Source organism: Cydia amplana, chromosome 11 (assembly GCF_948474715.1).
Source record: "Cydia amplana chromosome 11, ilCydAmpl1.1, whole genome shotgun sequence".
NCBI lineage: Eukaryota > Metazoa > Arthropoda > Insecta > Lepidoptera > Tortricidae > Cydia > Cydia amplana.
The window spans coordinates 3173403-3195820 of record NC_086079.1 but is presented as its reverse complement, the minus strand read 5'-3'; the positions used below and the strand labels follow the sequence as shown (position 1 = coordinate 3195820).

The 22418-nt window shown below is 49.1% G+C and overlaps 1 protein-coding gene across 1 annotated transcript; it reads right to left on the bottom strand.

The window, feature by feature from the left end:
• Positions 1-35: 35 nt before the first annotated feature.
• LOC134652024 (TATA element modulatory factor) lies at positions 36-22337 on the bottom strand. Its single transcript, XM_063507176.1, has 10 exons — positions 20084-22337; positions 18256-18470; positions 17477-17618; positions 14452-14671; positions 13224-13436; positions 9272-9464; positions 5092-5236; positions 4475-4555; positions 2591-2785; positions 36-179 (listed from the first exon to the last, which is right to left on the bottom strand). Exons 1-10 carry the CDS (start codon positions 21962-21964, stop codon positions 36-38), a joined length of 3429 nt encoding a protein of 1142 aa, XP_063363246.1. The 5' UTR covers positions 21965-22337.
• Between the last annotated feature and the right edge of the window lie 81 nt (positions 22338-22418).

The window sequence follows — 22418 nt, the reverse complement described above, 5'->3', positions numbered from 1 at the left end:
GGAGTGGTCTAAGACGGGCCGGCCGGTGGCGATGGCTACCTGCGCTTGAGCGCGACCAGTTCGTCCAGCTGCGCCTTGTACAGCTGCGTCACGTCCTGCAGGTCTAGACGCAGCTCTTCTAACTGCTCCTCTTTCTCGCCGTACATTTGTAGGAGGGCGTCGTATTGCTCTTGGACGCTCTGTAATAAGATAGATTGATGTGAAAAATGGTTATTTAGCGGTTAGAACAAATTTATTGTATGCGTGCAATATTTCTCGTAATGCGTTTATTTTAAGTTATTGGAAACCTAATTGTGTTGAGTCAAATCAACCTGCAAGTACCTCCATTGTTGTAGAGTAATCACACCTACGTGTCCACCAGTTTCCTGATGTGATATTATAGTACAATTTTTTTGAACTGAGCTTGTTCACTTTACCTGTACTAACAATGGCATTGTTTTATTACAATATTGACGACCGGTCTGGCCTAGTGGGTAGTGACCCTGCCTGTGAAGCCGCGGTCCTGGGTTCGAATCCCAGTAAGGGCATTTATTTGTGTGATGAGCACAATGAGAATGATGTTCCTGAGTCATGGTTGTTTTCTATGTATTTAAGTATTTGTATATTATATTTATCGTTGTCTGAGTACCCTCAACACAAGCCTTCTTGAGCTTACTGTGGGGCTTAGTCAATTTGTGTAAGAAAGTCCTATAATATTTATTTATTTATTTATTTATTTAATCCTATTATCTGCTTTTGTTCTTGTTTTGTTTACTTACAAAATAAGTTACAAGCACATTGCATGTATATTGAATTTTTAACCTTATTCCTTGTTGGATGGGGTTAAAATGGTCTAAAAAGATAATATCATATTCAATCTTTTGTAAAGTCATATCCACCTTAGCCACGTCAGGGAAGTAGTCTGGTGCAAAATTCATAAAAAGTTATGTTAGCCATTATTTAGTTAAGTGTATTTTGTAGTCTATTGTTTAAAGAAATAGTCGTTAATCTATACTAACATTTCAAGGCGGTTATAATCTGCTTTTACTACGAGGTATAGTTATCCTAATTTGTTGTTTACTTTACCACTCATGGTATTGTATTCTTGAGACTTTTTGAAACTAGCTCTAGTTCAAAAGATTTACACTATACCTGGTAATCGTCCAGTCTCGCTCTCAGCGAGGCTACATGGTCTCTGAGCGTGTTGCGTTCAGCGCAGTTGCAGCGCGCGCGCATGCACGGCGCGCAGTTCCCAATCATCGTTGTAACTGTGAGATTGACTAGTCGACTCTAATCGACCTGCGAGTCTAATCGGGTGGCAATGATAAATGATAAGCGAGAATTTCTTGGACACGGCATAGATAAATCACCTGATAATCGTCCAGTCTCGCTCTCAGCGAGGAGACATGGTCTCAGCGTGTTGCGTCCAGCGCTGAGTTGCAGCACGTCACCTCACCACACCAGCGCCAGTGAGGGTGGCACGCCCCGTGTCCTGATAATCGTCGCTACATCACCTGGTAGTCGTCCAGTCTCGCTCGGAGCGAGGCGACGTGGTCTCTGAGCGTGCTGCGCTCGGCGCTGAGCTGCAGCGCGCGCGCATGCGCGGCGCGCACGTCACCACGCGTCAGTGAGGGTGGCACGCCCCGTGTCCTGTTATCGTCGCTACATCACCTGGTAATCGTCCAGTCTCGCTCGGAGCGAGGCGACATGGTCTCTGAGCGTGTTGCGCTCGGCGCTGAGTTGCAGCGCGCGCATGCGCGGCGCGCACGTCACCACGCGTCAGTGGGGGTGGCACGCCCCGTGTCCTGATAATCGTCGCTACATCACCTGGTAATCGTCCAGTCTCGCTCGGAGCGAGGCGACGTGGTCTCTGAGCGTGTTGCGCTCGGCGCTGAGCTGCAGCGCGCGCGCATGCGCGGCGCGCACGTCACCACGCGTCAGTGGGGGTGGCACGCCCCGTGTCCTGATAATCGTCGCTACATCACCTGGTAATCGTCGTCTCGCTCGGAGCGAGGCGACATGGTCTCTGAGCGTGTTGCGCTCGGCGCTGAGCTGCAGCGCGCGCGCATGCGCGGCGCGCACGTTACCACGCGTCAGTGGGGGTGGCACGCCCCGTGTCCTGTTATCGTCGCTACATCACCTGGTAGTCGTCCAGTCTCGCTCGGAGCGAGGCGACATGGTCTCTGAGCGTGTCGCGCTCGGCGCTGAGCTGCAGCGCGCGCGCATGCGCGGCGCGCACGTTACCACGCGTCAGTGGGGGTGGCACGCCCCGTGTCCTGTTATCGTCGCTACATCACCTGGTAGTCGTCCAGTCTCGCTCGGAGCGAGGCGACATGGTCTCTGAGCGTGTCGCGCTCGGCGCTGAGCTGCAGCGCGCGCGCATGCGCGGCGCGCACGTTACCACGCGTCAGTGGGGGTGGCACGCCCCGTGTCCTGTTATCGTCGCTACATCACCTGGTAGTCGTCCAGTCTCGCTCGGAGCGAGGCGACATGGTCTCTGAGCGTGTCGCGCTCGGCGCTGAGCTGCAGCGCGCGCGCATGCGCGGCGCGCACGTTACCACGCGTCAGTGGGGGTGGCACGCCCCGTGTCCTGTTATCGTCGCTACATCACCTGGTAGTCGTCCAGTCTCGCTCGGAGCGAGGCGACATGGTCTCTGAGCGTGTCGCGCTCGGCGCTGAGCTGCAGCGCGCGCGCATGCGCGGCGCGCAGCTCGCCGTCGCGGCGCTGCAGCTGCGCGAGCAGCTCCTCCACGCCCGCCGCGCACGTCACCACACCGGCGCCAGTGGGGGTGGCACGCCCCGTGTCCTCCTGAATACGTTTCAAATAGGGATGATGACACATGTTGAATTTTATAACAAAATCTAGTAAAATAGATAGCAAACGAGCAATTTATCACAATAATGTGGGTATTAAAATAAAATATTGAAAAATTACAAAATTACAGGACCTGAAAGTTTCAAAGTTTAAGTTTTTTTTAACTTCCAAAAACGATAAAAGTAAGGGTACCATTCGATTCCTTACATTTCATCCAAAAAGAATATTGTATAGCAACTATATACATAAACGCAATATTTCACCGACAAAAACGCAATTTTCTTGTTTTGTCCATACTACAAGATGGGCGATGACGTCACGGCCTCTGGCCGTTTTGTATAGGGCGTTTCGCGAGTGAAGTGCGACTTTGACTACAATTTCTGACTTTTGTGTTACTTTAATGCAATGGGTCCCATATAGACATTTGATCCTAAAAACAAACCCGATCGATTGATACCATAAACAAAATTAGTCATGTAGCCTATTGTTTCGTTACGTTTATTTGGAGCCTTATGTATTCCCTATATTGGGCAAAGGCCTCCCCCCAATATAAGGAATATTACGCGAAACTCTACGCAGAGGGCGCCATTTCCACAATCTAAGGGTCTACCGCAAAACGAGAGAGTCGAAATTTTGTTATCTAGCCTCTCTATCACTCTTGCATATACGAGCGATAAAGAGGCAGATAGCTGAGTTTCGATTTCGCGTTTCCCGTTAGGCCCTTTGTAAACAAACCGCATGGATGTATCAATGTCATATTTTATTGTCTGTGAAAACTTGTCAAAAAACAGTTTAAGGCACAGTATATGTATAAGTTAATCTATGGTTTACGAAAGGCGCTAGTGTTGTGCTCTGGCGGCTAACCATTGCAGTAACACCATAGTAATAATCCCTATTTCTTCACAGATATCTGTGCCTGGCCCCTCCTTTAAAAAGGAGTCTAGTTCTACCAAACCCCCGATTTGAGTTTTCGGACTCCCACTCTGTAGCGATTTTGCCCCACAACTCATTCAACAGATGTGACGATAAAAGACCTGGGAGCTCGTTACCTTGTGGCATATTCGAAATTTAAAAACTTATCTTGTTTTTACATTGTTTTTTCATTCGACTACTGTACGTAGCTAGACTCATTCAATAAGTGACGTAACACGGGTAAAGCTACCTTATGGCGGTTGGCGCTTACGCTATTATTAACGCCGCTCCAATACTATAGCCGCCATAAGGTACCTTTTCCCATGCAACGTCACATTTTATTTTTCGACAAAACATCCAAATTCGGTATGTTTTTATCATGTCCTCTAAAATAAATCCCACCTCAATCCGTGCAAAATATGACGTAATGTGTAATGTGAAAATTAGGTCAACGTTTTTCAGCACACGATTAATCTTTTTTTTTTTTTTTTTTAATTTTCCCAAAGAGCCCATCTTAGTTTGGCCGCTTCCCGAGCTACATCGACGATTTGGGTTCGAATCCACCAATTTGACACCTAATATGCTCCGCTCCATGGCTCGTTGGCAAACCCCGGACTTATTTGGACTTCTGAGCTTTAGTCAAAGACCAAGTCTGTGCCCGTTACGCTACGAAACAAAAATGCGATAGGTACGACAAAATCCTATATTCCGTTTACAAAACTCTTTACTTAATATAGAATTACGTTGAAAAAGATAGGAAAGACTTACCGAAGCCCATAAGGATGAAGACAGCGTGTCGGAAGCCACGGAATGCGGCGGGCTAATGTCGCCGCGACACGAAACTTGCTCCTGAAAAACATTCGTGGCATTATCATTACGTCGGTCCAATCTAACATGTCGTTTATAATCATTAGATCCGTCATTTTGACATTTTTGTATGTATGAAAGAGACAAAATTTATCAGACGTTTGTTACTCGTATAGTCATAAGTATCATGGTTAAGTTTTCTTGCCAGATGCTACTCAGTATGTAACCAGGAAGTAAGTAATTACAAGCTTTTATTTACTATCACCTGTCTGTGTTTCTGTAATCAAATCTTGCAAGTTAAATTTGATCCACTTCCCGGTTTCCGATTGAGCTGAAATTTTGCATACACATGTAAGTCGGGTGACAATGCAATATTATGGTACCATCGAGCTGATCTGATGATGGAGACAAGAGGTGGCCATAGGCACTCTGTGATGAAACAACGCAACCTAATTGTGTTAGGGGTTTTGAGAATTGTCTCGATGAGTATTAGTTGTCTGTCGTAAGAAAAATACAGTCAGCGATAAAAGCTTGTACCAAAAATTAAATTTTTGCCAAAAACATTTTTTGGAATTTACCTGTAGAATAGCGTTTCGTTTCTTCTCCGTCTCCAAGGCATTCTGGGCAGTGGCTAGGGCAGTCTCAGCGGTGGCCAGCTGTTGCCGCAACTCTGCTATCTGCTTGCTTGTATCTTCCTTCACTCGCGTCAGCTCTCTGGATTTACTGAGAATGATAATAGGGATGATAATACTCTATTTAAAATAAATTATTTGACACCAAGCATGAAATAAAGCACCAGATAATTATTAGAAAAACATAGATAGCAGTTATTTTTAAACACAACTTCTATTTAATAAATCGGATAGAAATACAAAAAGTAGGTGAGTTACCCGTGACGTCGCGATGTAATGTTTCATATAAATTCCATATAAGCAAATCGTTTTGACATATTGATGACATACTGATTTGACTAGTAGGAGAATACCCTATTTAAAGATATTATTTAAAGAGCCCAGCAGTCGGATTAACAGTTTTAACTCGTCACACACTTACCTAGCCAGTTCATCCTCTAGTGTGTCGACCCTAGCGACCAGTTCTCGACACTGGCTGGTCACAGTGTCCAACCGGCTCTGTGCGTCGTCCAGTAAGCCTTCAGAGGCGGCCAGGTGTCGAGGTAGCTCTTGTTACTTATCTAACTAGCTCGTCCATTCGTCACACACTTACCTAGCCAGTTCATCCTCTAGTCATCTAGTGTGTCGACCCTAGCGACCAGTTCTCGACACTGGCTAGTCAGTGTCCAGTCAGATCTGTGCGTCGTCCCGTAAGCCTTCAGACGCAGCCAGTCGTCGAGTCAGTTTTTATAACTCGTCACACACGTACCTAGCCAGTTCATCCTCTAGTGTGTCGACCCTAGTGACCAGTTCTCGACACTGGCTAGTCAGTGTCCAGTCAGATCTGTGCGTCGTCCCGTAAGCCTTCAGACGCAGCCAGTCGTCGAGTCAGTTCTTATAACTCGTCACACACTTACCTAGCCAGTTCATCCTCTAGTGTGTCGACCCTAGCGACCAGTTCTCGACACTGGCTAGTCAGTGTCCAGTCAGATCTGTGCGTCGTCCCGTAAGCCTTCAGACGCAGCCAGTCGTCGAGTCAGTTTTTATAACTCGTCACACACGTACCTAGCCAGTTCATCCTCTAGTGTGTCGACCCTAGTGACCAGTTCTCGACACTGGCTGGTCACTGTATCCAGTCAGCTCTGTACGTCGTCAGCCCTCAGAATCAGAGGCGGCAAGACGTAGAGTCAGTTCTTATAACTCGTCACACACTTACCTAGCCAGTTCATCCTCTAGTGTGTCGACCCTAGCGACCAGTTCTCATCACTGGCTGGTCACTATGTCCAGTCGGCTCTGTGCGTCGTTCAGTAAGCCTTTAGACGCAGCCAGTCGTCGAGTCAGTTCTTATAACTCGTCACACACTTACCTAGCCAGTTCATCCTCTAGTGTGTCGACCCTAGCGACCAGTTCTCGACACTGGCTGGTCACTGTATCCAGTCAGCTCTGTACGTCGTCAGCCCTCAGAATCAGAGGCGGCAAGACGTCGAGTCAGTTCTCACAACTCGTCACACACTTACCTAGCCAGTTCGTCCTCTAGTGTGTCGACCCTAGCGACCAGTTCTCGACACTGGCTAGTCACAGTGTCCAGTCGGCTCTGTGCGTCGTCCAGTAAGCCTTCATACGCAGCCAGTCGTCGAGTCAGTTCTTATAACTTGTCACACACTTACCTAGCCAGTTCATCCTCTAGTGTGTCTAGGGTCGACACTGGCTGGTCACAGTGTCGTCCAGTAAGCCTTCAGACGCGGCCAGTCGTCGAGTTAGTTCTTACAGCTCGTCACACACTTACCTAGCCAGTTAATCCTCTAGTGTGTCGACCCTAGCGACCAGTTCTCATCACTGGCTGGTCACTATGTCCAGTCGGCTCTGTGCGTCGTTCAGTAAGCCTTTAGACGCAGCCAGTCGTCGAGTCAGTTCTTATAACTCGTCACACACTTACCTAGCCAGTTCATCCTCTAGTGTGTCGACCCTAGCGACCAGTTCTCGACACTGGCTGGTCACTGTATCCAGTCAGCTCTGTACGTCGTCAGCCCTCAGAATCAGAGGCGGCAAGACGTCGAGTCAGTTCTCACAACTCGTCACACACTTACCTAGCCAGTTCGTCCTCTAGTGTGTCGACTCTAGCGACCAGTTCTCGACACTGGCTAGTCACAGTGTCCAGCCGGCTCTGTGCGTCGTCAGCCTTCAGACGCAGCCAGTCGTCGAGTCAGTTTTTATAACTCGTCACACACGTACCTAGCCAGTTCATCCTCTAGTGTGTCGACCCTAGCGACCAGTTCTCGACACTGGCTAGTCACAGTGTCCAGCCGGCTCTGTGCGTCGTCAGCCTTCAGACGTAGCCAGTCGTCGAGTCAGTTTTTATAACTCGTCACACACGTACCTAGCCAGTTCATCCTCTAGTGTGTCCACCCTAGCGACCAGTTCTCGACACTGGCTGGTCACTGTATCCAGTCAGCTCTGTACGTCGTCAGCCCTCAGAATCAGAGGCGGCAAGACGTCGAGTCAGTTCTCACAACTCGTCACACACTTACCTAGCCAGTTCGTCCTCTAGTGTGTCGACCCTAGCGACCAGTTCTCGACACTGGCTAGTCATAGTGTCCAGCCGGCTCTGTGCGTCGTCCAGCAAGCCTTCAGACGCGGCCAGTCGTCGAGTCAGTTCTTATAACTTGTCACACACTTACCTAGTCAGTTCATCCTCTAGTGTGTCTAGGGTCGACACTGGCTGGTCACAGTGTCGTCCAGTAAGCCTTCAGACGCGGCCAGTCGTCGAGTTAGTTCTTACAGCTCGTCACACACTTACCTAGCCAGTTAATCCTCTAGTGTGTCGACCCTAGTGACCAGTTCTCGACACTGGCTGGTCACAGTGTCCAGCCGGCTCTGTGCGTCGTCCAGTAAGCCTTCAGAGGCGGTCAGTCGTCGAGTCAGTTTTTATAACTCGTCACACACGTACCTAGCCAGTTCATCCTCTAGTGTGTCCACCCTAGTGACCAGTTCTCGACACTGGCTAGTCAGTGTCCAGTCGGTTCTGTGCGTCGTCAGCCTTCAGAGGCGGCAAGACGTCGAGTCAGTTCTCACAACTCGTCACACACTTACCTAGCCAGTTCGTCCTCTAGTGTGTCGACCCTAGCGACCAGTTCTCGACACTGGCTGGTCACTGTATCCAGTCAGCTCTGTACGTCGTCAGCCCTCAGAATCAGAGGCGGCAAGACGTCGAGTCAGTTCTCACAACTCGTCACACACTTACCTAGCCAGTTCATCCTCTAGTGTGTCGACCCTAGCGACCAGTTCTCGACACTGGCTGGTCACTGTATCCAGTCAGCTCTGTACGTCGTCAGCCCTCAGAATCAGAGGCGGTAAGACGTAGAGTCAGTTCTTATAACTCGTCACACACTTACCTAGCCAGTTCGTCCTCTAGTGTGTCGACCCTAGCGACCAGTTCTCGACACTGGCTGGTCACTGTATCCAGTCAGCTCTGTACGTCGTCAGCCCTCAGAATCAGAGGCGGCAAGACGTCGAGTCAGTTCTCACAACTCGTCACACACTTACCTAGCCAGTTCGTCCTCTAGTGTGTCGACCCTAGCGACTAGTTCTCGACACTGGCTGGTCACTGTATCCAGTCAGCTCTGTACGTCGTCAGCCCTCAGAATCAGAGGCGGCAAGACGTCGAGTCAGTTCTCACAACTCGTCACACACTTACCTAGCCAGTTCATCCTCTAGTGTGTCGACCCTAGCGACTAGTTCTCGACACTGGCTGGTCACTGTATCCAGTCAGCTCTGTACGTCGTCAGCCCTCAGAATCAGAGGCGGCAAGACGTCGAGTCAGTTCTCACAACTCGTCACACACTTACCTAGCCAGTTAATCCTCTAGTGTGTCGACCCTAGTGACCAGTTCTCGACACTGGCTGGTCACTGTATCCAGTCAGCTCTGTACGTCGTCAGCCCTCAGAATCAGAGGCGGCAAGACGTAGAGTCAGTTCTTATAACTCGTCACACACTTACCTAGCCAGTTCGTCCTCTAGTGTGTCGACCCTAGCGACCAGTTCTCGACACTGGCTGGTCACTGTATCCAGTCAGCTCTGTACGTCGTCAGCCCTCAGAATCAGAGGCGGCAAGACGTAGAGTCAGTTCTTATAACTCGTCACACACTTACCTAGCCAGTTCATCCTCTAGTGTGTCGACCCTAGCGACCAGTTCTCGACACTGGCTGGTCACAGTGTCCAGCCGGCTCTGTGCGTCGTCCAGCAAGCCTTCAGACGCGGCCAGGCGTCGAGTCAGTTCTTCTAATTCTTCGCGGGAGAGGCGCTCGCGTTCGACGGCTTTGGTTAGGGACGTTTCGGCTTCAGCTGTGGAGTTAAAATTGATGTTAGAATTTAGTCATTCTGGTTTTATTCATATTAATATTTTTCCACTTTAAATATAAATATAATGTTCATATAGTGGAAAGACTGTATGTGACGTCCCACGGGTAAAGGTACCTTATGGCCATTGGCGCTTACGCTATTATTAACGCCGCTCCGCCACCGCGCGCTATTATTATTGCGGCGCTATGCGACGTAAGCGCCAAGTGCCATAAGGTACCTTTTGCCGTGGAACGTCACATATTGTTCAAAAAACTAGTATTGGCTGTAGTCTGCTGTTATGTTATAATGTAAACAAACAAAATTGCGGTCATATTGGCACGACTACTGACTACACGATCGATTCTATCTTTCCGGCCCCAGTGCACTCAGACAGTGTGCCATATAACACTCACTCCCAATAACGTTATACATTTCACTGCCGATCCTACCGATTGCGCCAATAATTATAATTTTCTAAGCCCCACTTGCACCATCCCACTAACCCGGGGTTAGGCGGTTAAACCGTCAACCCGGTGTCAAATTGTACCGGGAACCATGGTGACTCCAGGTTTAACCGCTTAACCCCGGATTAGTGGGATGGTGCAAGTGGCACTAAGTGTAAGGCCCGAGTGGACGCTCGAGTTGGGCGTGCAGCGGGGCGGGGCGTGCGGCGTGCATGTTAAACAAATGCAAGCGTATAGGAGCGGCCTTAGTGCACGCTGCTCAAGTTACTCCTGACCCCGACGACACGCTGCACGCCCCGCCGAACGCTCCGCTTCGAGCGTCCACTAAGTGTAAGGCCTGAGTGGACGCTCGAAGCGGAGCGTTCGGCGGGGCGTGCAGCGTGGCGTCGAGCTCCCAAGTGATTTGAGCAGCGTGTACTAAGGCCGCTCCTATACGTTTGCATTTGTTTGACATGCACGCCGCACGCCCCGCCCCGCTGCACGCGCGCCTCGAGCGTCCACTCAGGCCTTACACTAAGAGTCTTACCGACTTGCTGCTTGAGTCCCCTGACAGTGCTGACATGGGCCTGGTCCCTCTCGAGCGCGGAGCGCTGCAGCGCGGCGAGCTGCGCCAGCAGCGCCGCGGCGCCGTCCCCGCCCGCCGAGGCGCCGGCGCGCGCCTCCAGCGCGGCGCACAGCTCGCGCGCCTCGAGCGTCCACTCAGGCCTTACACTAGGAGTCTTACCGACTTGCTGCTTGAGTCCCCTGACAGTGCTGACATGGGCCTGGTCCCTCTCGAGCGCGGAGCGCTGCAGCGCGGCGAGCTGCGCCAGCAGCGCCGCGGCGCCGTCCCCGCCCGCCGCGGCGCCGGCGCGCGCCTCCAGCGCGGCGCACAGCTCGCGCGCCTCGAGCGTCCACTCAGGCCTTACACTAGGAGTCTTACCGACTTGCTGCTTGAGTCCCCTGACAGTGCTGACATGGGCCTGGTCCCTCTCGAGCGCGGAGCGCTGCAGCGCGGCGAGCTGCGCCAGCAGCGCCGCGGCGCCGTCCCCGCCCGCCGCGGCGCCGGCGCGCGCCTCCAGCGCCGCGCACAGCTCGCGCGCCTCGAGCGTCCACTCAGGCCTTACACTAGGAGTCTTACCGACTTGCTGCTTGAGTCCCCTGACAGTGCTGACATGGGCCTGGTCCCTCTCGAGCGCGGAGCGCTGCAGCGCGGCGAGCTGCGCCAGCAGCGCCGCGGCGCCGTCCCCGCCCGCCGCGGCGCCGGCGCGCGCCTCCAGCGCGGCGCACAGCTCGCGCGCCTCGAGCGTCCACTCAGGCCTTACACTAGGAGTCTTACCGACTTGCTGCTTGAGTCCCCTGACAGTGCTGACATGGGCCTGGTCCCTCTCGAGCGCGGAGCGCTGCAGCGCGGCGAGCTGCGCCAGCAGCGCCGCGGCGCCGTCCCCGCCCGCCGCGGCGCCGGCGCGCGCCTCCAGCGCGGCGCACAGCTCGTGCGCCTCGAGCGTCCACTCAGGCCTTACACTAGGAGTCTTACCGACTTGCTGCTTGAGTCCCCTGACAGTGCTGACATGGGCCTGGTCCCTCTCGAGCGCGGAGCGCTGCAGCGCGGCGAGCTGCGCCAGCAGCGCCGCGGCGCCGTCCCCGCCCGCCGCGGCGCCGGCGCGCGCCTCCAGCGCGGCGCACAGCTCGTGCGCCTCGAGCGTCCACTCAGGCCTTACACTAGGAGTCTTACCGACTTGCTGCTTGAGTCCCCTGACAGTGCTGACATGGGCCTGGTCCCTCTCGAGCGCGGAGCGCTGCAGCGCGGCGAGCTGCGCCAGCAGCGCCGCGGCGCCGTCCCCGCCCGCCGCGGCGCCGGCGCGCGCCTCCAGCGCCGCGCACAGCTCGTGCGCCTCGAGCGTCCACTCAGGCCTTACACTAGGAGTCTTACCGACTTGCTGCTTGAGTCCCCTGACAGTGCTGACATGGGCCTGGTCCCTCTCGAGCGCGGAGCGCTGCAGCGCGGCGAGCTGCGCCAGCAGCGCCGCGGCGCCGTCCCCGCCCGCCGCGGCGCCGGCGCGCGCCTCCAGCGCCGCGCACAGCTCGTGCGCCTCGAGCGTCCACTCAGGCCTTACACTAGGAGTCTTACCGACTTGCTGCTTGAGTCCCCTGACAGTGCTGACATGGGCCTGGTCCCTCTCGAGCGCGGAGCGCTGCAGCGCGGCGAGCTGCGCCAGCAGCGCCGCGGCGCCGTCCCCGCCCGCCGCGGCGCCGGCGCGCGCCTCCAGCGCGGCGCACAGCTCGTGCGCCTCGAGCGTCCACTCAGGCCTTACACTAGGAGTCTTACCGACTTGCTGCTTGAGTCCCCTGACAGTGCTGACATGGGCCTGGTCCCTCTCGAGCGCGGAGCGCTGCAGCGCGGCGAGCTGCGCCAGCAGCGCCGCGGCGCCGTCCCCGCCCGCCGCGGCGCCGGCGCGCGCCTCCAGCGCCGCGCACAGCTCGTGCGCCTCGAGCGTCCACTCAGGCCTTACACTAGGAGTCTTACCGACTTGCTGCTTGAGTCCCCTGACAGTGCTGACATGGGCCTGGTCCCTCTCGAGCGCGGAGCGCTGCAGCGCGGCGAGCTGCGCCAGCAGCGCCGCGGCGCCGTCCCCGCCCGCCGCGGCGCCGGCGCGCGCCTCCAGCGCGGCGCACAGCTCGTGCGCCTCGAGCGTCCACTCAGGCCTTACACTAGGAGTCTTACCGACTTGCTGCTTGAGTCCCCTGACAGTGCTGACATGGGCCTGGTCCCTCTCGAGCGCGGAGCGCTGCAGCGCGGCGAGCTGCGCCAGCAGCGCCGCGGCGCCGTCCCCGCCCGCCGCGGCGCCGGCGCGCGCCTCCAGCGCGGCGCACAGCTCGCGCGCCTCGAGCGTCCACTCAGGCCTTACACTAGGAGTCTTACCGACTTGCTGCTTGAGTCCCCTGACAGTGCTGACATGGGCCTGGTCCCTCTCGAGCGCGGAGCGCTGCAGCGCGGCGAGCTGCGCCAGCAGCGCCGCGGCGCCGTCCCCGCCCGCCGCGGCGCCGGCGCGCGCCTCCAGCGCCGCGCACAGCTCGCGCGCCTCGAGCGTCCACTCAGGCCTTACACTAGGAGTCTTACCGACTTGCTGCTTGAGTCCCCTGACAGTGCTGACATGGGCCTGGTCCCTCTCGAGCGCGGAGCGCTGCAGCGCGGCGAGCTGCGCCAGCAGCGCCGCGGCGCCGTCCCCGCCCGCCGCGGCGCCGGCGCGCGCCTCCAGCGCCGCGCACAGCTCGCGCGCCTCGAGCGTCCACTCAGGCCTTACACTAGGAGTCTTACCGACTTGCTGCTTGAGTCCCCTGACAGTGCTGACATGGGCCTGGTCCCTCTCGAGCGCGGAGCGCTGCAGCGCGGCGAGCTGCGCCAGCAGCGCCGCGGCGCCGTCCCCGCCCGCCGCGGCGCCGGCGCGCGCCTCCAGCGCCGCGCACAGCTCACGCGCCTCGGTTAACTCGCGGCGCAGCGCTTCCTCGCGGGACACCCAGCGCCGTTCCTCTGTAAACAATACGTACATTCACAAACTAGTAGTCTATGCGGAAAAAGAAGAGTCGTGGAATGTATGAGGCCCAATATATTCCACGACTCTTCTCTTTCCGAACAGACTATAGTAGATAAAATTTTACAAATTAGTTTAATCCGTAACCAATGAAACATCGTAACGACTGACGACGACACCGCATTCGTACGGCAATGGTTAAGGGTTAATATTTGCTTTCTAGTCGTCAAAAGCTGGCTAACAGCAGCCCAGGACAGAACGAGGTGGCAGAATCTGGAGGAGGCCTATACCCTACAAGAGGGGTCCCTATAAATTAAGAAAAAAAATTAAAAATCTAAAATCGTTGTAAATTATGTATTTGGGAAATAAAAAGGCTTTATTATTATTATTATTATTATTATTTGCTTTCCGCCGAGGCGATATTGAGTCATCTAATATAATTAAAAGAAATTTAAATTTTAAAACTCAAAGTTCATTTTGGCTGCGAAATTTTAATTGGACAACAAGTTAAAGGTTCATAGCTGATTTGGGAGCCTATGAAAGGTCCCGTTTGAGAAGTTGTCTACTTGTACTCTACACTTCTACAATATATAATTGCCACCGTTTTATCTAGCCAATATTTACCTATTTTTAGACTTTTTTTCAACATTTTTTTTTCTAGAATATTCGATTTGTCCGTTACTATTTTACGCTGAGCAAGATAGTGACCTTGCACCACCTCCGCTCTCAAGCTAGCCAGTTGTTGTTGCAGCGTCTCCACCAGGGCGCGCTCCTGGTCGGCGTCCCGCTGCGCGCGCGCCGCGGCGCCGCAGCGCGCGCGCAGCTCGACTCGCTCTGTCTCCACGTCCAGGCAACACTGACCTTGCACCACCTCCGCTCTCAAGCTAGCCAGTTGTTGTTGCAGCGTCTCCACCAGGGCGCGCTCCTGGTCGGCGTCCCGCTGCGCGCGCGCCGCGGCGCCGCAGCGCGCGCGCAGCTCGACTCGCTCTGTCTCCACGTCCAGGCAACACTGACCTTGCACCACCTCCGCTCTCAAGCTAGCCAGTTGTTGTTGCAGCGTCTCCACCAGGGCGCGCTCCTGGTCGGCGTCCCGCTGCGCGCGCGCCGCGGCGCCGCAGCGCGCGCGCAGCTCGACTCGCTCTGTCTCCACGTCGGCCAGCTCTCGCTTGGCCGCCTCGAGCGACGCTCGGGTCGTGGTGAGGCGTTGGGTCGCGTCGTCTAGTGCGCATTTTGTCTGGAAATTGAATTTTAAAATAAACAAATTAAAAAAAAAAAACGTTATTTGGTAGGAGGTTGCTCGTTTCAATTTAAATATCGCAGTTGTTGACATTTTGTATTTAAAATTTAACGAAACTAAATAAAATTACTTAGACATGAACAGTAACTATCAAGCCCAGAAATACATATTTTGGAGATCCAACAGCTATCAAGCCCAGAAATACATATTTTGGAGATCCAAAAGCTATACAGAGTATCCCAAATGAATAAGAGATGGAAAGCCAATTACAGGATCACACATGTAGCTACAGATTATTATGTACATTCAAGTTTACCTAAATGAAAAGTGTCGATATAGGTAATATAAATTATAGGTTTATACCTAAGCGTTCCTGCGCTTAATAAGTTATTTTCAGGTCAAAGATATGAAAATTTCAAAATGTACATACATAAACATATTGAATTATAAACAAAAAATATCTAATTCTTACATCTAGTCCAGCGAATGATAATTATCTGTCTAATTATAATTACATCGGTTTACTATTTGATGCCGGCACTTAAAAGATAACGTATCCTTATCTGAAATCGTCGTACAATTCACGATATAATCGCGGAAATGTTAAATTAGTCTCTATACCTTTACCTTGATCAGGGGCCCTTTTCGAGAAATCTTGTCACTTATATATAGCTGGTCAAGCAGATCTTGTCAGTAGAAAAAGGCGGCAAATTTGAAAAATGTAGGCGCGAAGGGATATCGTCCCATAGAAAATTTGAATTTCGCGCCTTTTTTTACTGACAAGATTTGTTTGACCAGCTATAGTTAGATTTTTTTACCATTAGAAAAAAGGTAAACAATCTCGCAGTGTCTTTTTATTGCAAAACACTTTTGAAAAATAAGTCACGGCAAATATGTAACAATTATGAATCATGTACGATTATTAACATTATTTTGCTTTAATAAGTAATAGTTACTGATTTTTAAAAAGCGTTTTTCATTTAAAAGATACGTAAAGATCATGTACTTAGTCTTTTTCTAACGCTAAAAAAATTAACTATAATATAAGCGAAAACCACATTCGATAAAATACTAACATATAAAAAGGCTTCCTTCCTTAAATCACCAGCTTTCGAATGATACGAAACTTGCCCAATATAATATGCAGTGCGTTTTTGAGACAAGACTTCAACACTTCATACGAGTATATGTAAAAAGTTTAAAACTTCTAAAATACAAAACAAATGTCTTTAATAACATGTGCATAAAACTCTTCAAAATAGAGGTATCACAACCAATAATTTATAACTCAAGATAGGTTATAGGCGTTCCAAAATTGAAGCGCTTAACTTGTGACAAATTGGACAAGTTTCCTTTAGACGCGGCTGGACAAGCGAGAAATGTGCACGTGCTAACGAGCTCCCGCACACCGAAAGAGAAAGAGACGACCTTATGTTTAACAACGAGTGTGACAAAGATGGATGTAATGAGAAAACTAATCAAAAATAACAGATTTCTTCGTAGGCACAGAATTAAATATGGAAGTATTTTTTGTGCTCCTCAAGTATGAGTATAACCTATCTATGGTTATATAATATCATTGATCACAACATAAAAAGAGGCCACGTTCAACAACACACTGTATAAAGAAACACGTTTATGAATAATAATTTTTATACTTTATTATCTGTTTGTGCAATTCGGAGTGCCAATGCAAGTTGCTTCGATTCCTTCCATTCAGAAGGGCTACCGCGAAAATCGAAGTTAGCGAATTGCGGGTATTTTTCTCTGTCACTCTAATTACGCCTGCATTGGAGTAAAAGAGAACGATCCCCGCAATTTGTGAAAAACGGTTTTCGCGGTAGCCCCTCAGGTCTTCATAAAATGCGAGACTTAATTGGTAATCGTAAAATCTAGTTCACAAACATTTTACAAGCCAAGCAAAATACGCCTCTAAGACACTGAAAATAAGGGCGTGTAAACATATTTTTGAAACGTTGGCTTGTAAACAACATATTTGTTAACTCGTCGACCTTCAGTCTAAACAACACATAGAAACATTTCTGCTGTATAAATCACTGCACACAAAAATTACATCTTTTAACACATCGCAACTTAACTTTAAACTTATTCACATTCAGTTAAAATTCAATTCCAAATGGCATTTTATTTCAGTTGTAGCGTTTTTCTAATTGAACAATGATTGTTACAATGTGGTGACGATAAGGAAAATGCATTTAGATACGTAACGTAATGTACACTTTTACTGATTTGATTCTCGCTTCGTGGTAAAACAGTTCTGCGCAAAGTAGGTACATTTCATTAAAATAACAAATAAGTACTTAACATAAAATCTACGCAAATGTATATTTTTAATGCGTAATAAACTATCAGTAACACTCTTGACTGAACGTTAGTGGTTCTTATGGCTTTGCAATAAGATTTATGAATGTACAATCCATTTGAGTTCAGTACAGACGCCACGCCATGAGATATAGGTACTCCCGACTTTTGGCCGAAGGGTATCGTGTTCCAGAAGTTCCGGGGCAAACTGCCGAATACGACACAAGAGCCAAAATATTGTTTAGTTTTAAGTTTATGAAATTTATATGCATGTTAGTCTAAAAGGTAAATATGTATTTTAACGAAATATCGGAGAGTCTGAGCTCGCTTATGATCCTGTAAATTAAACTCTAAACCCATAATATATGGTGTAAATTACCTGGTCGAGTTCTACCTCGTGATTCTTATTTGGCACAAGTCGATTCGCCATCTAGTAAATCAGTAAAGATTCTATACATATATAAATAAAGTTCACTTTACCTCAGCAAGCTCCACCTCGAGTTTCTTATTCGCCGTGGTAAGCCGGTACACCACCTCTATTTGTGATACTTCTAACTCCTCTTTCGCAGCGATAGACCTCTTTAGGCGATCTAATTCGGAAGTTTGTTCAGCTATTTTATCCCTGAAATAAAATTACTAGTTACAGTATCAACTGAGATACGAGAAAACTACCTGTACCTAGTCATAGTCACGTTAAGAGCATGCGACTTTCAATCCGGGGGTCGCGGGTTCGAACCCCGGCTCGTACCAATGAGATTTTCGGAACTTATCTTGGAGGATATAATCAAACGGAGACGCCATGTCTGTAATTTTCTGTACAAAACAGTCTGCCGATTTTTGCGGGGGAGGGGAACGTCAAATGTATGCGTAACGTAAAAATAGCCATGTCAGATAAACGTCAGTCCATACATTGTGTATGACCGTTGGCCGCCTATTTTCGACAGAGGGGAAAGCCTGTTAATGGCTACTCCGTTTAGTTGTATCCTCCAAGGAACTTATGTACGAAATATCATTTGATATTTACTAGTCGCTTTTCGGTGAAAGAAAACATCGTGAGGAAACCGGACTAATCCCAATAAGGTCTAGTTTAACCTCTGGGTTGGAAGGTCAGATGGCGGTCGCTTTCGTAAAAACTAGTGCCTACGCCAATTCTCGGGATTAGATGCAAAGCGGACCCCAGGCTCCCATGAGCCGTGGTAAAAGCCGGGACAACGCGAGGAAGATGATGATGATTACCCTACGTGATTTCTAAACCTTACCTGAGTCCTTTAATAACTTGCTCATTATCCTTCTCTTTCGCTCTCAACTTCTTAATAATATTCGAATGCTGTAATTGCTGACGAGCTAGCTTCTCTCCTTCCTCTTGCATCTGCGCTATGACTTCGTCTCGCTCTTTCAAACTGCTTTCTAGCTCGGAGGAGTTTTTGCGGGACGAGTCGGATTTGAGGCTGTCGAGTTGCTTGCGTAATTGGTCCTGGGAAAAAAATACAAACTATAAAGTACTACAGTTTGTCAAAGGACTGTCTCATTTCAAATATAGACAGAGAGAATCATACTGTCTTTGTCTTACAATAGTACTAGCACCCAAAAGAAAAGGATGAGTATACCTATAGTTTTTTTTGTTCTTATTTACTGTCAATTTCGTTTGACCAACTATATCAATGTTTTCTCTTTTAAAAGGTCGCCGGCAATATTAATAGTCAGATATGAACGATGAATATATACTTAATCTGGAACCCACTTTGTCAGTAGAAAAATACCCGAAATTTAAATTTTCTATTCGAGGACAAGCCGACGCCTACGTTTTTTTTAAATTTGCCGCCTTTTTCTACTGACGGAAGTGGCTTGCCAACCTATATGCATCTTTTTTTATCGCACGGGATTGACGGGATCTACAACTACACGTTCTTGCTCGTCGTTCGTCAACGGTCGGGCAGCTACCTAGAGATCATGGCAAAGACAGCAGAGGGCCTACCGCGAACCACGTTCGACGTGTTACCTCCCTGTCACACTTACGTACGAATTTAGTACGCTCAGTATGCGAGAGCATTGGTTCCAAGTGTTCCAACCTCGGCTCGTATAGTCTGTGCGGAAAGAGTCGTGGAATGTATGGGGCCCAATACATTCCACGACTCTTCTCTTTCCGAACTGACTCATTGAGTTTCTCGGAACTAATGCGCTTTGGGCCAGTGTGGGATCTATGACCCAATTCTTTTCCTGCCTGAGAGAAGGCCTGTGCCCAGCAGTGGGACCTATATAGGCTAAGTTATATAATTGGTTCGTGAGTACTTACATGTCTCATATCAGTTATATCTTGATTCTAAACAAAAATAATATTCATTAGAACTTTGATCTTCATGATTCATGATCATGATTATCGATGTTTTTTTTTATGATATAGGAGGCAAACGAGCAGACGGATCACCTGATGGTAAGCGATTACCGCCGCCCATGGACACCCGCAACACCAGAAGGGTTGCAAGCGCGTTGCCGGCATTTAAGATGGGAGTACGCTCTTTTCTTGAAGGTTTGAAGGTCGTATCGATGTTTTAGATAAGTAATAATAATACCTACCGAAAGAAGTAAAAAAATAATAGCTACATTGCCAATCTATAAATTATTATTTTTATTAGAAAAAATAATAATAAGTACTAGTTACTTACTAATTGCTAATCGATACAAATCGATTAGCGGAAAATTGTACCGAATAAATACTAAGAGTTATAGGTATAATTAGCACTATAAATATTGCATTATTCCTAACAATTGTAACCAAGTAGGTAATGTCAGGGATGGCCTCAACCATTGCGTGTCTACTGGGAGAGAGGTGCTCGTCTTTTGTGCTTAGTTAAAATCTGCTCGGCTGCCCTGCACGCGGTGTGCGCCTCGCCCTAAGGCCGCCTTGGCTACTGTCTATAACAGATGCTATATGTACAGTCAGCAGCAGAAGTTGCTAAGCGGGCGAGGTGTTCAAAATTACCTTGACGCGCTCTTATTCTCTTAACAATAAAGTCGCGTCAAGATAATTTTAACCTCGCCCGCATAGCAACTATTGCTGCTGACTGTACCTACGAGTATGTTGCTTACCTTTTCCCTTATGGCCTGTTGGAACTTCTTTTCCAACGCGGACATCCTCTGCGTATAGTCCTCCGTGATCGTACTAATATCCCCACCCTCGTGCGTCCCGTGCTTCGCCAGCAAGCTCTCCACTTGGGTCTTCAAGTCCGCATTACTCTCCGCCAGCTCAGCATTACTCCTACTCACTTCCATCAGTCTGTTCTCTCTGGCCTCCAATATTTCTGCCATTTCACACAACCGGCGCATCAACCGGTCATTCTCTGTACTACTGTCATCACTTGTATTACTTTGAACTGATGCTTCGGATAATTCTCTATTATGCCCACGGATTTTAGTTGCTAAAGATTTTCCTAAGACTAAATCAACCAAGTTTGGTGAGGTAGTGCCGTCAAATTTTTTAAAGTTGTATTTGGCAGGACTGTTACGAAAGCCATGGTTGTCACCGTTTGGACTTGGAATGATCTCAATGTCGGATGAGGTGGTTGTTTCAAGCTCATCGCCTGAAGTATGGCCAGAGGTACGATCAGAACCGATTTTGACTAGGTCACTCTTGCTGTCAGAGCTAGTTGGTGATGTGCGCTCCTTAACGCTGCTTTTTTGAGACTCAGATTTATCAGACTGGCTACATTGCTGCTTCTTTACATTAACAAAAGCTGAGCTTTCAGACCTAATCATTTCTCCGGAAACATTTACATTGTAAAATGAAGATGAATCACTTAATTTCTCCATAAGCACATCTTCAGGTTCAGTCTCTTTCTTTGGCTCGTCAACATTGACGTCTAGAATCATACTGTCATTGTCAGCGTTCAAGGTCCGATCAGACCAGGATCCGTCGTTAGAAGAGTTCTCACTAATCTGCATTTTCTGTGGTAGCAATGGAGGATCTAAGTGAATAAATTCTTTCTCTAACAACTTCTTGCCTTCTCTTTTCGGAAATGGACTTACAGGGTTGTCATCAGTGTCTAAAACGGTGGGTGCTGTGCATTCCGAGATGGAATTATAGGACATGGTGTCTTCATCATCATCGGCAACTAAACTGACACTGTCCGCAGTCTCCGCCTTCTCTGTTCTGTCAACTGGTGTGGATTTCTTGTCACTCAACTCGCCAGGTGAGAGATTAGAAGATGTACTGCTATTCTTATCACTGGAATAACTGTCAAAACCTAGACATTCAATAGAGCTTGGACTCACAAGGCTGTCTGGTAAAATTTCCACAGATTCGGAGTTAAGTTTCTGACCAACACTACTACTGTGAGAAATGGAGTGTACGGACGCAGCTTCAGAGTCCGGAGTAGTCTTCAAACTCTGTGACAATACTTCAACAGAATCAGAACTATTTCTACTAGACACCAGTGATAATCTATTTGAGCGGGATGAATTACGTCTCTCATCTGCCTTGACTTCATCTTTTACCTTTTTAACATCAAACTCTGTATCATCAGACATAACAAGCTGGCTTTTAGAGAACAAGTCTGTAGCACTGCCATATTTCGAGTCATTAATCACATTCATGGACTTAGCTTTTGGAGGTTGAACAATAGCTGTATCTGTTTCAGAAATCTTTTCATGTTCAAAGAAAGATCCTGCAAAAGAGCCCCAGAGGCTTTGAGATCCCTTAGAAGGGCTCTCGGTGACTACTGTCTGCTCGTTGACATCCTGAGGGCCTTCAGCGCTGACTGTGAGGCCCCAAGAAGCGAAGAAATCAGAGTTGTCTTTTGGGGTCGTTTCACTTTCCCCTGGCGAAGATTTCATCTGAGAAGTGGACGCCGCCGCTTCTTCTTCCTCCCCGCTCTCGTCCTGAATGTCCAGAGCCTTGTCCAGCGTCTTTTGGGCCTCTTTCAGCGCCGTCTTTGCCAGACTCGTCAAACCAGACGTGTCGAACCAATTCATATTGAAATCTCATTGACTACGCGCACAAACATCACGTTTGACTATTTTAAAAATATCCGCAGTATTATATCACCGTAGGAATGTTTTAACTGGCCATTGTTTAATCGTAAAACATTATACACATTATCACAACACAGGAACTAAGTGACGTTTCCATTTTGTAATATTTGTATTTATGTTTTACTTTTTGTATCCTGCGACGGTACCCTACTTAGACAAATTGTTAGAATAGCTCGCGTAAACTGTCTGAAATAAAATAATTCAATTTTATAGCAATTTGTAACACTATAACTACACTTCTTAATTTCATGTACACGAAATATGGACTGAATTTTCTGAAACGATTTGCAACTCGGTCATAGACAAAGTGGTATTGACGTGTCAAGGACCAATCAGGAACGTTATGTACTAAATGACACAGTTTCTTATTGGTCAACGAGCTGTCAAAACAAAC

What these genes read in the sequence shown, in the direction of transcription:
- LOC134652024 (XM_063507176.1), bottom strand. Translation starts at nt 21,964, where the DNA reads ATGAATTGGTTCGACACGTCTGGTTTGACGAGTCTGGCAAAGACGGCG. An exon ending in GAGAGCGGAGGTGGTGCAAG is followed by an intron (nt 13,437 to 14,451) that starts GTCAGTGTTGCC and finishes TATTGTTTACAG; the next exon opens with AGGAACGGCGCTGGGTGTCC. An exon ending in CGAGACTGGACGACTACCAG is followed by an intron (nt 180 to 2,590) that starts GTGATGTAGCGA and finishes ATCTTATTACAG; the next exon opens with AGCGTCCAAGAGCAATACGA.